The 15,865-nt window shown below is 48.5% G+C and overlaps 1 protein-coding gene across 1 annotated transcript in view; it reads left to right on the top strand.

The window, feature by feature from the left end:
* The first annotated feature begins 6,025 nt into the window (after positions 1 to 6,025).
* The window catches only part of TENM2 (teneurin transmembrane protein 2), a 154,859-nt gene continuing 145,019 nt past the window's right edge, over positions 6,026 to 15,865 (top strand). Inside the window, exon 1 of the mRNA XM_056107981.1 lies at positions 6,026 to 6,092. Within this exon, the coding sequence (XP_055963956.1) occupies positions 6,026 to 6,092 (67 nt within the window). The remainder of the gene's footprint in view (positions 6,093 to 15,865) is intronic.

The following is a 15,865-nucleotide window of genomic DNA, read 5'->3' as shown; positions in this document are numbered from 1 at the left end:
TTATGGCCCGGCATGCTTTCAACCACCGGCCTGCAGGCTGATTGTTAGTGTGCGGGTGTAGACAGGATGAACATCACTGGTCCACCACCTCAGTTAGATCTGTGGGCCTGTGGACAGGCGTGCCAGACAGGTGCCAGTCCACGGGTACAGCCAGGTTGAAAGGGCTGTCCTAGTTCTTCACACCCTGCTCCAGCTTGTCATCCTTCAGTATCTGCCGGGTGAGCTGGAGACGCTGTTCTGGGCAACTTCCTGGCACCCTGTCCGCAGACCTTCTTCCTCGTGGGGCCACCCCACCCCACCCCATGCTTGCCACAGCCTACAGTGCTCATCCAAGTGCTCAAACAGCTACGGCTGTTTGCAGAAATATTTTGGGCACAGATGGTTACTGATGATAAGCCTACCTTAGTTGTAACTTTTGAGGATGGGACAAAATCGAAAGGCAAGTTGGATTCAGGGGCTGATGTTACTGTTATTACCGTTGGCCCGTTGCTTGGCCAAAGCGCCATGTAGATGCCACCTTTTTCGGGCCTGGGTGTGTTAACGGATGTACTGTCACTGTCACTGTCCTCCCGTTGTTCATCAATTTTCTCGAGCGGGCCCAGTAACCTCTCCATTGTGGCACTTGTTACTGTGTTTGGCATATCGAATACGTCACGGGGAGCTTTCCAGGCTTTGCCGTGCGGGCAAGATCTCTCAGTAGCTTGCCAGGCTCTCCGAGAGGGGCGGAAGTCGGCGGGGTCGGTCGTGTGCAAGGCAAACGCCTTACCCACTATGCTATTGCTCCAGCCCAACGGATGTACAACAAAGTATTAATGTTTCAACCTGTGCTGGCCCGGATGACGCCGTGGCTGATTTACAACCATCTATCGCAGGCACTGCTATTACTTAATGGGAAGAGATTTATTAGCAGGGTTGTCAAATTTAGCCCTAATCCCCAAACAATGGAATATCATTACCATAGACTTAAAAGATGATGGTTTTTTACTCTATCCCTCTAAGGGATCGAAAAATTTGCTCTCGCTGTACCTTCCTTAAATAACGAATCGCCCACTAAAAGATCACAATGGATAGTCTTACCCCAAGAAAGGAGCCATGTGTCAATACTCTGTTAATTGACCAGCTGATATATTACTTCATGCAACACTCTGAGTTTTGGGGTGGGTTTTTTTTTGTGTGTGGGGGGTTTTTTTTTTTATTTTCATGACTTTTCCTGTGTTCTCCATGGCAGTGAAAGTTCTGGAAGAACCAACCCCAGGCCCTTCTCATTCACTCCTGTACCTCTAACACTTTGTCCAACTTCTTGCATATCATTAAGTTCTCAGCCAATAAGACAAGCCATGTCACCTAGCTGGTTTGTCAATATATATAATATATATATATACATATATATACACACACACACACATACACATATATATATAGGCTGGAGTGATAGCACATTGGTAGGGCATTTGCCTTGCACGCAGCCAGCCTGGTCGAGCCAGATTCGATTCCTCCGCCCCTCTTGGAGAGCCTGGCAAGCTACTGAGAGTATCTCGCCCGCACAGCAAAGCCTGGCAATCTATTCATGATGTATTCAATATGCCAAACACAGTAACAACAATTCTCAAAATGGAGATGTTACTGGGTCCCGCTCGAGCAAATCAGTGAACAACGGGAAGACAGTGCTACAGTGTTACAATACATATAAATACATACATATGTGTACATACCTGTAAAAATATATTTCCCTCTAAGATTAGCACTTTCCCCTTTAGAAATCGTTCGGGGTTTTTTTTCCTATTTGTTTTTTGTTTTTTGCTTTTTGGGTCACACCCGAGGATGCACAGGTGTTACTCCTGGCTCATGCACTCAGGAATTACTCCGGCCGGTGCTCTGGAGACCATATGGGATGCTGGGAATTGAACCCAGGTTGGCCATGTGCAAGGCAAAGGCCCTCCCCGCTGTGCTATCACTCCAGCCCCATTAGAATGTTGTGTGTGTGTGTATGTGTGTGTGTGTGTGTGTGTGGAGTGGGCCACACCCTACAGTGCTCAGGGCTGACCCCTGGCTCTGCTCTCAGGGATCATTCCTGATGGTGCTCACTCAGGGGGCCATATGGGATGCCAGGGATCGAACCGGGGTCTGCTGCATGCGAGGCAAGCATCTTACCCGCTGTGCTATCATTCCAGCTCAGAAACAATTAGACTTGACTGTAATTCAAGTAGCTACACCAGCCTGTGTCCCCAGTGTCATTTTGGAAGTGTGTGGGCTTTTTCTTTCCATCATCTTAGTGATGTGGGACCTGGAAGCCCAGATCTATTTCCTTTTTTAAAGGATGGTATTTTTTTTAATAATGGATTGAAAAAGACTGTGCCCATTTCTGTGGACCTGAGTCAACATTTACAAAGTTCCAGAACATTCCCTCTGGAGGATTCACATGGAAATAGAAGCTAAGAAAGACGATGGCTGTAACTGGTTAGAACAAATGTCAGCTCATTGATTTTCATGGAAAAAGAAAAACCTGTCAAAGCAAGACATCAACGGGCCTGTCTCTCTAACCCTCAAGGTGCTACTTAGGGCAGTGGCAACGCCAGCCTAACCTGATAAGTCTTACACTTTGGGGTTTTGCTTTTATTAGAATTCCTTCCAGCGAGGATTTAAGGTGTCTATATACTCTACGTCCCTGAGATCAGGAGCAGCCACTGTCATGTGGAGAATCTCCCTAGAGGCCTGAGACTAAAAGCTGATGCCACGTGTCGGACCCAAGCTTAGATGGGTCGCAGGATCTTGGGTAGGGGCGGAGGAGTAAAGAAACAGTCTTTTTTAAATTAATTGAATGTTTAATCGAATCACAGTGATATACACAGTTACAAAGTTCTTCATGATTGGGTTTCAGTCAGATAATGTCCTGACACGTGTCCCTTCACCAGTGTACATTTTCCGCTACCAGTGTCTCCAGTTCCCCCTGCCTTGCTTCTACTTTACGGCAATCTCTCTCTTTCTCTCTCTCTCTCCCTCCCTCCCTCTCTCTTCCTCTCTCTCCGTCCTTCCCTGCTTTGCTCCCTTCCTCTCTCCCTCTCCCTCCCTCCTTCCTTTTCTCCCTCTGCCTCCATCCCTCCCTCTCTCTCTCCCTCCCTCCTTCTCTCTCTCCCTCCCTCCTTCTCTCTGTTTCTCCCTCCTTCTCTCTCTCCCTCCCTCCCTCCCTCCCTCTCTCCCTCTCTCTTTCTTCCTCCTTCTCTCTCTCTCCCTCCCTCCTTCTATCCCTTCCTCCCTCCCTCCTTCTCTCTCTCCCTCCCTCCCTCCTTCTCTCTCTCCCTCCCTCCCTCCCTCCCTTCCTCCCTCCCTCTTTCTTCCTCCTCCTCTCCCTCCCTCCTTCTCTCCCTCCCTCCCTCCCTCCTTCTCTCTCTCCCTCCCTCCCTTCCTCCCTTCCTCCCTCTCTCTTTCTTCTTCCTTCTCTCCCTCCCTCCCTCTCTCCCTCCTTCTCTCTCTCCCTCCCCCTTCCTCCCTTCCTCCCTCCCTCCCTCTCTCTTTCTTCCTCCTTCTCTCCCTCCCTCCCTCCCTCCCTTCCTCCCTCCCTCTCTTTCCCTCCCTCTCTCCTTCCCTCCTTCTCTCTCTCTCTCTCTCCTCTCTCTCTGTGTCTCCTTCTCTTTTGAACATTATGATTTACAATACAGATACTGGAAGATCACCAGGTGTATCCCTTTGCCAATCTACTTTCAACACTCAGTTCCTGTCCAGAGTGGTCATTTCCAACTATTGTTGTCACGCTGGTCCCTTCTCTATCCTTCTTTTATTAAAAAAAAAATATGTTTTTAATTGAGTCACTGTGAGATACACAGTTACAAAGCTATTCATGACTGGGTTTCCATCATACAATGATCCAACACCCGTCCCTCCATCACTGTCCATTTCCCCCCATCAATCAATGACCCCAGCTTCCCTCCTGCCATCCCCCCGGTCCCCAGCCTGCCTCTTTGGCAGGCATGAGGAAACAGTTATTTGGAAGCCACAGCGGGGAGGGCGTTTGCCTTGTATGCAGTCAACCCAGGTTCGATCCTCAGCAACCCATTTGGTCCCCTGAGCACCGCCAGGAATGATTCCTGAGTACAGAGCTGGGAATATCCCCTGAATATCACTAAGATGTGGCCCCAAAATGCAAAATATATCACTGAATCACTGTCATCCCAGTGTTCATCGATTTACTAGAGCGAGCACCAGTAACATCTCCGTTCGCCCCAGCCCTGAGATTTTAGCAGCCTCTCCTTACTCATCTTTCCCAACGGTACCATATTAGAGGCTCTTTCAGGGCCAGAGGAATGAGACCCATTATTGTTACTGTTTTCGGCATATCAAATACGTCACGGGGAGCTTGCCAGGCTCTAAACGTATGTCTTCTTTGCTCGATAAGATTCAAACATGGTAGAGTTGTAGTTTGAGCTGTCCATAAACAGTTTCTTCTAAGGAGAGACTCTTTCTTGGCTGCAGTGATAGAACAGCAGTAGGGCATTTGCCTTGCGCACAGCCAGCCTAGCCGAGCTGGGTTCGATTCCTCTGCCCCTCTCAGAGAGCCTGGCAAGCTACCAAGACTATTCAATATGTCAAACACAGTAACAAGAAGTCTCACAATGGAGACGTAACTGGGCCCGCTCGAGCAAGTCGATGAACAACAGGAGGACAGTGCTTGTTTTTGTTTGTTAAGGAGAAGCCTGACAGCCCAAGCTGAGAATTAGCTAGAATTTAGAATTTAGCTAGAGACCAGCGATCCCTCCATTCACTGCACCCAACGCCCTACTCCCCACCACCCCCTACTGTCCTCCAGCACCACTCACATCTGGTCCCCGCTCACCCAGAAGGTCTGACCACAACTCTTGGGACAAATAGGGCATGACTGATCATTCCATTGCTGCCCCGGCAGGCAGAGTAAAAAAGATTTTAATAGCTCAATTTCTTCTTTTTCTTTTTTTTTTTAACAGTTACGAAGCTTTCAGGTTTGAGCTTCAGTCATGCAATGATCAAACACCCATCCTTCCACCAGTGCACATTTTCCACCACCAATGTCCCCAGTATATCCCCCCACCCACCCATCTCAGTCCTCGCCCTGCCTTTATGGCAGACAATTTCCCCAGTACTCTCTCTCTCTACTGTTTTTTGTTTGTTTGTTTGTTTGTTTTTGTCGGCCAACCCAGGTTAGATTCCTCTGCCCCTCCCAGAGAGCCTGGCAAGCTACTGAGAGTATTTCGCCCGCACAGCAAAGCCTGGCAAGCTCCCCGTGACGTATTCGATATGCCAAACACAGTAACGTGTCACAATGGAGACATTACTGGGCCCACTCAAGCAAATCGATGAACAATGGGAGGACAGTGACAGTGCTTTTTGGATCACACCCAGTGATGCACAGGGGTTATTCCTGGCTCTGCACTCAGGAATTACTCCTGGCAGTGCTCAGGGGACCCTATGGGATGCTGGGAATTGAACCCTGGTTCGCCACATGCAAGGCAAACACCCTACCTGCTGTGCTATCACTCCAGCACCATACTCTTTCTCTCTCTACTTTTTGGCATTATAGTTTGCTCGAATTCTCCCCCTCCCCACCACCCTTTCTAGAATTCTAAGATTGTAAATGATTAGGGTCTAGAGACACCTCTGTAGGGAGCTAATCCATTTTGAGATTCAACTTGGGTGTCCCTGGACCAGGGCCTTTGGAGTGCTGAGATGGCGCCCAGAGGCAGATTGTTGGAGTGACAGCCAGGATGCCGAATGAGCAGAGAGCTGGGGAAGGACAGCCCAGCACCTCTGCCACCACTGCCCCGCCATTGTGTGGCCTGTAGTCTTAGTCCTGGAACCCGAATCCCTGAACCTTGCTTCTGGCAGCTCATGATCACTGTGACTTCAGCTGAGGAGAGCACACCGGCTCCATCTGAGGTGTCCTGGAGAGATCTCCAGCGCTGCAGTATCTTCTGGGACTTGCTGCTGCTGTGTCTCTAATAACCCGATTTCTCTCATTCAGATTCCGTACAGGACTGTCCCCGGAATTGCCACGGCAATGGCGAGTGCGTGTCAGGCCTATGCCACTGTTTTCCCCGGGTTCCTTGGAGCCGACTGCGCCAAGGGTAAGTGCCACCACCACCACTGCCCTGCCAAGCCAGACAAGTGGGCTAATCAGAGAGGGCAGGGTGGGGTGGGGAACCCAACCGATTCCCGGGAACACATCTTGGAAACCCCCCAGGTCTGCTTGGCCGAATGAACGATTCATCCCCTGGCGCCAGAGCAGAGTTTTGATAAATGAGGGTTGGCTGGGCTACCTGGAGGAGCAGGGCAGTTATCCTTGGCACCGAGGTGTGCTCCGAAGAAAGATTGGCTAAAAATTAGTTGGTTGGATTTCCTGGAAAAAAAAAAAAAAAAAGCTCGCAAGGGGATTATCATCACTCCTGTCTTGCGATCATTAACTTCTCTGTAATGGAAGATTAAGCATTAAGTAAAATTAAGTAAATTTCATTCTTTCTGGCCAGCCACACTTTCCAGCTAGAAAGTGCTATTTCTCTTGCTGGAATCAGTGTTGAATGGTGTGATGAGGTTTTGTTTTGTTTTGTTTTTCAATTTTTTAAAATTTTTGGGTCACACCCGGTGATGCTCGGGGGTTACTTCTGGCTCTGCACTCAGGAATTACCCCTGGCGGTGCTCAGGGGACCATATGGGATGCTGGGAATCGAAACCGCGTGCAAGGCAAACGCCCTACCCTCTGTACTATCACTCCAGCCCAATGATGAGTTTTTTTTTTAATCTACACATTTTAACACCACCACCAGGGCAGAGGGCATGGGATTCTTTGGCAAAAGGTAGCATCAGAAAAAAATAATAATGACTCTTCTCAAGAGTGGAGATTGCTGGGGCTCGGGGAAGGGTGGGGGGTTCCACCCACCTACCTGGCGAGTTTCCTTGGAATGACCTTCACCTCATTCTATCAGAGGCAAGCAGAGGGCAAAGCAGAACTTCTCAGAGTCATTTGACACAGCACCCACGTGCGTTTGTGCATACACACATGTATGTCGAGATACCCACAACTTACAACTGCATCCTTAAAAGAGTTCCCACACTGTCTCTTCATTCCTGCCCTAGCCCATTCCCTTTGCTTAGGGTCCTGGGTTTTGTTTGTTTGTTTGTTTTGTTTTGTTTTTCTTAAAATTTTATTGACTCACCGTGAGATAGCTATAAGTTTTCACGTTTGGGTTACAATCACACAATGATCAAACAGCCATCCCTCCACCAGTACGTACTCTCCACCACCAATATCCCTGGTATACCCCCCTTTCCCGTCCCCCCTCTGCCTCCACGGCAGACATGATTCCCCATAATCTCTCTATACTTTTGGGCAATATGGTTTGCAATATAGAACCTGAGAGGTTATCACGTTTGGTCCTTTATCTACTTTCTGCACATATCTCCCATCCCAACCGATTCCTCCAGCCATCTTTTTCTTAAGTTTTCCCCTCTCTATTCCAGCTGCCTTCTCCCCTTTGCTCATGAGGCAAGCTTCCAGCTATGGAGCAATCTATCTGTAGAAATGACATCTGTACCTATATGTTCATTGGAGCACTGTTCACAATAGCCAAAATCTGAAAACAACCCAAGTGCCCTAGAACAGATGACTGGTTAAAGAAACATTGGTACATCTGCACAGTGGAATACTATGCAGCTGTCAGGAGAGATGAAGTCATGAACTTTGCTTATAAATGGAAAGACATGGAGCGTATCACATTCTAAGTGAAATGAGTCAGAAAGAGAGAGACTGACATAGGACTGCACTCATTTGTGGAGTATAAAACAACATAACATGAGGCTGACACCTAAGGACAGTAGATACAAGGGTCCTGGGTTTATATGAGCTTCTGGTCAGATTTCCCCATGCACCAAGAGGGCATCTCTCAGTCTTGATTGTTCAGGGCAAGAGCCATTTCAACAGGCATTCCTGGCTTCCTTTTGAGCCCTGCCAACGAGTCTCTCTGTGACCCAGAGTCCCTGAGCTCTAGTTTCTGCATCTCTGATTTAAAAAAAAAAAAATCAAAAAGTGATGTGTATCACTGTCACCAGGGAAACTAGAGCACTCCTTGTGAGGACAGCGTGAGCCCTTGGCCCAATCCCCCATTTTTCTCCCTCTGTCCTAGTGAGACACTCGCTTGTCTCTGGCATCTTCATGATCTTTATGGGTGCTTCATTCAAACCCTGCTTGAGTTCAGTGTCATCCATCACTTGTCATTTGTCACTTGTCACTGTCATCACTCCCTCTTGGCTCCCTGCTCTGTCAACGCTTAGCCGAGTCACCCCCATTTCCCCCCAACCCCCCTCCCTACACAAAGGTGGTGTTTCAGGTGTGCGTTAGAGCCCCCCAAGATCTGCTGTGTCCATCCTTCTGAGTACTGGCCACCAACAGCATGAAGGACAGTGGGGGAGGGGGCTATTGAGGGGACAGGATACCCCAGTGTGAGGTCTTGGACTTGGGAGAAATCCCTTCCCGAGGAATACCCAGCCAGAAACAGCTTTTGTCTCGTGGGCACAAGCAAGACTTTACAAATCTACAAGATGCCACCAGGAAATCCCAGTCAGAGGCCACTCACAAATCATCTCCTGGCCAAACCCCTTGCCACTGTCTGCCCACAGCACATGGACACGTCATCAGGTCAGCACAGGGGTGGGGACGAGGCCGGGGTGGGGTGGGGGGTGCATCTTCAGCCCACCCATGTTTGACTCAGGTGCCCTAGGGTTAAGGGTTTGCTTCCTCCGCCCCTTTGTTTCCAGATGGCAGATGACAGTTGCCACCTGGAGCCCCATACCATCAAGTGCTTTTCAGGAGCAGAGGAAAAAAAAAAAAAACACAAAGAACCTCAGGACCTAACTTCAGCAGCATAATCTAATTTCCCAGGAGTCAAGACCCCAGGGAGAGAGGAAAGGCATTTACCGGGCCCTTAGCCGGGTCCGCAGATGGGCCGGCCCCTCCACCGCCCGGCCCCTGATCTGTGAATGTGTTTTAACACTGACGCGCATCGATGTATTATTAATCCTAAAACCCACACGGGCCCAGGGCCGCCCATCCAGCTACTGGCCTTTCAGCCCTCAGCCCCGAGGCCATTTAAGAACCCTCGGCTTGCTATCCATTTGCGGACGCGTGCACTGCCCCCCCTCTCCCCGGTCCCCCCAGCCTTTAGGATCCATAATGGGGTGTGCATTTAGCTGCTTAAAAGGCCTCTCCGTGTGTGTTTTGCATTCGGCACCTGCCCTGCGGCCGGACGCACGCTCGGAGCCTGCATTAGCCCCCTGCGTATAATTGATCTCGGCGCAGCCAGTATCGAGTGGCTATTCAGAGTGGCCACAACTGGGGGGTGGCTGGGGGGGGGGGGGCTTGGAAGCTATTCCTGAAGTCGGCCTTGGAGCCTGTGGTGGGTTGTTGATATATGGTTGGCTTTTTTTTTTTTTTTTGAAAACTTAACTGTTGAGGCAAACAGCGGGTTTAGAATTGAAGCATTTCAGAGAATAAAATTGCATTCTCTGTAGTTCCCTGTGTGCCAAGTCAGTTCCAGGGGTGTTCAAGTTCCTCTTGCACTGATTTCTTGCTCGAAATTTCTTGCCTCCTCCTTAGCGCTTTCAAAGGGGACACAGTTGTTTGGGTTTGTTTCTTTTTTAAGTTTTTTTACTATTGAATCACTGTGAGATACAGTTACAAGCTTTCTTGTTTGAGTTTCAATCATACAATGATCGAACAGCCATCTCTCCACCAGTGCACATTCTTCACCACCAATGTCCCCAGCATACCCCCCCCTTTCCAACCCACCCCTGCCTCCATGGCAGACAATTTCCCCCATATTCTCTCTCTACTTTGGGGCATTGTGGTTTGCAATACAGACACTGAGAGGCCATCACGTTTGGTCCTTTATCTACTTTCAGCACACATCTCCCATCCCAATCGATCCCGCCAACCATCATTGACTTAGTGATCCCTTCTCTATTCCAGGTGCCTTCTCCCCCAGACCATGAGACAGACTTCCAACTATGGGGCAATATTCCTGGCCTTTGTATCTACTGACCTCGGATGTCCGTCTCGTATTATGTCATTTTATATTCCACAAATGAGTGCAGTCCTTCTATGTCTGTTCCTCTCTTTCTGACTCACTTTCCTTAGCATGATACTCTCCATGTCTATCCACTCATAAGCAAATTTCATGACTTCATCTTTTCTAACAGCTGCATAGTATTCCATTGTGTAGATGTACCAAAGTTTCCTTAACCCAGTTGTCTGTTCTCAGGCACTTGGGTTGTTTCCAGATTTTGGCTATTGTGAACAGTGCTGCAATGAACATATAGGTGCAGATGTCATTTCTACTGTGCTTTTTTGCACCCTCAGGATATATACAGTTCCAGCTTCTGTCATTATTTTTATCTGACCCCACCTCCACACACACACACACACACACACACATACACAAACACACACACCTTTCTCTCTCTCTCTTTTCCTTTTGTTGTTGTTGTTGCATTTCTGTGGTTGCCCAGGCTTGGTTGCTCTCAAATTTGTGGCATCAGTGGCCTGCTGGAAGGAGCCACATGCTTTAATCGGGTTCCTTGCAAAGACTGATTACAGAACCCTGGGAATCACATGCTTTGTCATGCAGCATCAGGGACCCCCAAGGAGCAGAAGGACCCAGGAAGCAAACTCAGAGCCTCCCCAAACTCCCACTTGCTCGGTGGGTGCACTCTGCTGAGGAACCATCCCCAGGACCCCGTTATTATTTACTCTACGTATTTTTGTATCTGTTTACGAAGCGGACAGACAACTGAAAGCAATGCCGCTTCAAACAGACCGGTCTCGGGGCTGGAGCAATAGCACAGCGGGTAGGGTGTTTGCTTTCCACCCGTTCGACCCAGGTTCGATTCCCAGCATCCCACATGGTCCCCTGAGCATGGCCAGGAGTAATTCCTGAGTGCAGAACCAGGAATGACCCCTGTGCATCGCCGGAGGTGACCCAAAAAGCAAAAACACACAAACAAAAAAGAAAAACAACAAACAGACCAGTCTCCAGGGCACTTCCGGCAAGTAGAAGCACCCAGTGAAGTTGTGGGGTGATTCGCTTCACTTTCACAACAGGTTTCATCACAATGATTAACTAAAATTTGAGGGGAAAGAATTAAATGGGGAAAAAAATGTCGCTGCTTAGTATTATTAAGTTATTAAGTATTAACTATGCCCCAGGCATTGGGCAAAGTGCCTCAACTGTCTTATCTGTTCTCATAGCAACAGAAGAAGATCCCCTAAATCAGAAAGCACCTGCAAGTTTACATACCAAACCACCATCAACTTGCTTGCAAGTTGCAAAACCAGCAACATCCTCAGTCCTCACCAGGGGCCCCTAAAGGACATGTGTTGAATAGTCATAGTGGGGTGATTAAAATCGGGAAATCAACACCAAGATGCTATTGCTGATTCATGGATAGACTTTTCCCGATTCTGGGATGTGTGTGTGTGTGTGTGTGTGTGTGTGTGTGTGTGTGTGTCCACTATGTGACAATTTCTTAGGTCTGTGCTTGATCCCAAGAGCTTTGAAACAGACTGGCCACTTTCTCTCTTTCTTTTGTTTCTGTTTTCTCCCCATTTTTTGATGGGGTTGGTTGTAGCATCCGTGTTAAGTTCTACAAAGTCCCTTGCATATCTTGGATATGAACTGCTTTGTCTCCTGATTGTGGGGCACAGACTCTCTCCCTGTCCCTGGGGTGTTTTTTTAATTCTGGTCCTCGATAAGCTCTCACCCCACACCAGTGATACAGTGACACATCACAAAGACTAAAAACCAACCAGTGTGGGAGGAGGGTTGGAGCAATAGCACAGCGGTATGGAATTTGCCTTGCACACAACTGACGTGAGTTTGATCCCAGCATCTCATAGGGTCCCCCGAGCACCGCCAGGAGTGATTCCTGAGTAAGAATCACTGAGCCAGGAGTAACCCCTGTGCATAGCCAGCTGTGACCCAAAAAAGAAAAAAAGCAGTGTGGGAGGGGAGAGGGAGAGAGGGATGGGGGGAAAGGAACCACCATCCACTGCTGGCAGGAATATCAACTGATTCAACCTTATTGGAAAACAATATGAACGCGTCTCAAAAAAAACTACGAATTGAGCTTCCAGGTGACCCAGCAATCTGGTTGCGTACACCAAGAGTCCCAAGAAACTCTGTTTGTGTTCCTATGTTCATTGCGGCACAATCAATTCACAATAGCCAAGATCAGGAAAAAATACCCAGTTTCCAACAACAGGTGATTGGCTCATGAAACTGTGGCACATACAAATAATGGAATATGACTTGGCTATAAGTGAAAATCATAGCATTTGCAGCTACATGCATGGAACTGACGAGTGCCAGGCTGAGTGAAATCAATCAGAAAGAGAGGGACAGACACACAATGATCTTCCTCAGATGCACCATAGAACGAAACATAGTAAGGGTAACATAGTAAGGGTAAACATAGTAAGGATATGAACTGCTTTGTCTCCTGATTGTGGGGCACAGACTTTCTCCCTGTCTCTGGGGTGAATAACAAGTGGTCAAAGGCAACAGAACATAGAAGTTGGCCTGCAGATCTGAGCTGGTAGGGGTCGCGGAGGTAGAAGTCAGGGGGTATGGTAGGGCTGGAATGATAGCACAGTGGGTAGGGAGTTTGCCTTGCACGCAGCCAACATGGCTGACCCAAGTTCGATTCCTCCGCCCCTCTTGGAGAGCCCGGCAAGCTACTGAGAGTATCTCGCCCGCACGGCAAAGCCCTGCAAGCTACCCGTGATGTATTCCATATGCCAAACACAGTAACAAGTGCCACAATGGAGACGTTACTGGGCCTGCTCGAGCAAATCGATGAACAACAGGAGGATAGTGACAGTGATGGTAGGATAGGTTGATCCAAGTCTGGTGGAGGCTATAGTCTTGGAAAGAAAAAGGATCCCTCAAAATCGAAATACAAGCAAGACAATTTAGGGGGCTGGAGTGATAGAATAGCAGATAGGGCGTTTGCCTTGCACACAGCTAACCCGGGTTCAATCCTCGGCATCCCATAGGGTCCCTGAGCACCGCCAGGAGTGATTCCTGAGTGCAGAGCCAAGAGTAATCCCTGTGCATTGTCAGGTGTGACCCAATAAGAAAAAGAAAAAAAAAAAAGCAAGACAATTTAAAAACAAAACCATTTTTTAACAAGATAAATAACACAGGTGAAAGTGCTTGCCTTGTACAAGACTGACCCTGGTTCAGTTCCCAGCACCAAAAAATGATACTCCCCCTAGGCTCTACCGGGAGTGACCCCCAAGCACAGAGCCAGAAATCAACCCTGAGCACCACTGGGTGTGATCCCCAAGACCAAAATTTACAAATTCTTCTTGCAAAGGGCTGGAGTGATAGCACAGCAGGTAGGGCATTTGCCTTGCACGCAGCCAACATGGCCAACCCGAATTCGATTCCTCCGCCCCTCTCGGAGACCAAGAGTATCTCCCCTGCATGGCAAAGCTCCGTGACGTATTTGATATGCCAAACACAAGTCTCACAATGTTACTGGACCCGCGTGAGCAAATCGATGAACAACGGGAGGATCGTGACCGTGACTTCTTGCAAAACTCTTGCATTGCTTTTGGAAGGAAAAGATATTTTGTCCAGACATGAGTTGCTGAAGATTGTGTCAAAATTTCAATATTCTTTATGGAATTAATGCTGTTCAGTCTTTCTCCCTCACTCTTTCTCTCTCTCCCTCTCTCTTTCGCCCTCCCTCTCCCCTCTTCCTCTTCCCCCTTGCTTCTCCCCCACCCCCCACTAGCAGAAACAATTTAGTTTTGTTTGATTGTTTGCTTTTGGGGGTCATGCCCAGCCGATGCTCAGCAGTTACTCCTGGCTCTGCACTCAGGAATGACTCCTGGCGACGCTCTGGGGACCCTATGGGATGCCAGGGATGGAACCCTGGTCAGCCGCGTGCAAGGCAAACGCTTTCCCCGCTGTTCTCTCACTCTGGTCCAACTTAGATGCTTCTTAAAGAACAGCTTAAGCATGTTATCGATTGAGAACTTTTATAACTCGTTGTGGAGGCATCCCCCTATCTCTACAGGTATTTTTAAATGAATTGAATTAATCATCAGCTTAAAAGTCTCTTGCGATCTTCGTTAACTTCCCTGGGTTTAATTAAAACATCTGTGCACTTTTAATTTATCGATTCATCCAACTCATATGTCATGTTTTTAACACACCCCAGCATGCACTGCATCATTTTTAACCCGATTTCCACTTAACTAAAGCAATTAAATTCACCCCGGATTAATTAAAGCATCCATACCTCCGTGCTTAAGTCAGCGTCTGCGGCTTCCCCACACGGCTCCCGCATGTCAGAGTTCTGACACACCTGATGAGTTTTTCGTCCTTCTGGAAATTCTGCCCTGAATCACTTCCCTGCTTATTAATGTGCTGTTAGATGGCGGCGGCAGGGAACCAGGGGGCCCGCGCCCCTGAACTCTGGTTCCTGCCCTGGTCTAAAGCATCCTTTGCTTTCCTGAAGCTTCGGGACTGTGAGGGCCTAGCAGTGCTGCTCAGTCTTATCGCCACCCCTCCATATACTGGGGACCCTAGGGACCCTTCACCTTTGACCCTCCAGACCCTTGAGAGTGTCTGGGTGTTCTAGGCTGAAGGAGGGTGAGGATCGCGGGAGTAAGAAGAGGTGACCGGATGGCTGGAGAGGTTTGCATTTGTGCTTTCGCCATCTCTTCTCGATTCCGCTTTTGTTGTCAGTGTCCCAGACATTTTTTGTCACCTGCTGTTGCAAAAGGAAGTAGGGAGCCGAAGCGATAGCACAGCCGGTAGGGCGTTTGCCTTGCACGTGGCCGACCTGGGTTCGATCCCCGGCATCCTATGTGGTTCCCCAAGCACCGCCAGGAGTAATTCCTGAGTGCAGAGCCAGGAATAACCCCTGAGCATCGCTGGGTGTGACCCAAAAAGTAAGCACTGTAAGCACTGAACTCCCTTTGTTCATCAATTTGCTTGAGCAGACCCAGTAATGCCTCCATTGTGAAACTTGTTGTTACTGTGTTTGGCATATCGAATACGTCATAGGTAGCTTGCCAGGCTTTGCCGTGCGGGCGAAGCTTGCGGGCTCTCTGAGAGGGGCAGAGGAATCGAACCTAAGCTGACCAGGTCAGCCGCATATGCAAGGCAAATGCCTTACCCACTGTGCTATTGCTCCAGCATTCACAATTCAGTACACATTATTCACATAAATGGAGTGTATGCTCAGTTCCTGGCACCATACCTGGTTCTAGGGATGCAGTGGTGCACAGAATAGACATTAAAAAAAAAAAGTGGAAGGGAAGTAGGACCAAGGGAAGTAGGACCAAGGCACCAAGGGTAAATAGTGTGTATCTCTGTTGGGTTCTGGGTACCAAGGGCCTATCCAAATAGTGACAAATTATTCCTCACCCTCCCACCCAAAGAAAAACTGATTCAAATGTCCACCCAACCTGCTTCGTGTGACAAAACCATTATCCCCGGCCAAGTGGGTTTTTTGTTTTTCAAATACTTGTACTGTTTTCATCGTTTTCACTGAAAGTTTCTATTTCTCGTCCTTTGTGCAGATTTTTATTCTTTGTCTCTTTTTATTGCTCAGCAAGTGTTCTTTGTGTAGTTCAGATATCAAACCTTCTTCCCTCCAGTGTGTTCAGAGCAGTGCTAGTGGCCAGAGAGATGGTATAGGGGCTAAGGCAGGAGTTTGGCATATGCCCAAGCCCCATTCAATCCCTGGCACTAGGCAAGTGTCTCTGAGCACTGCCAGGAGTGGGCCCTGAGCACAGAGCCAAGAGTAGCCCTTGAGTGCTCTCTTACAATTC

Source organism: Sorex fumeus, unplaced genomic scaffold (assembly GCF_029834395.1).
Source record: "Sorex fumeus unplaced genomic scaffold, SorFum_2.1 ptg000187l, whole genome shotgun sequence".
NCBI lineage: Eukaryota > Metazoa > Chordata > Mammalia > Eulipotyphla > Soricidae > Sorex > Sorex fumeus.
Note: the sequence above shows the minus strand (reverse complement) of the source record. Positions and strands in the feature narration are given on the sequence as shown.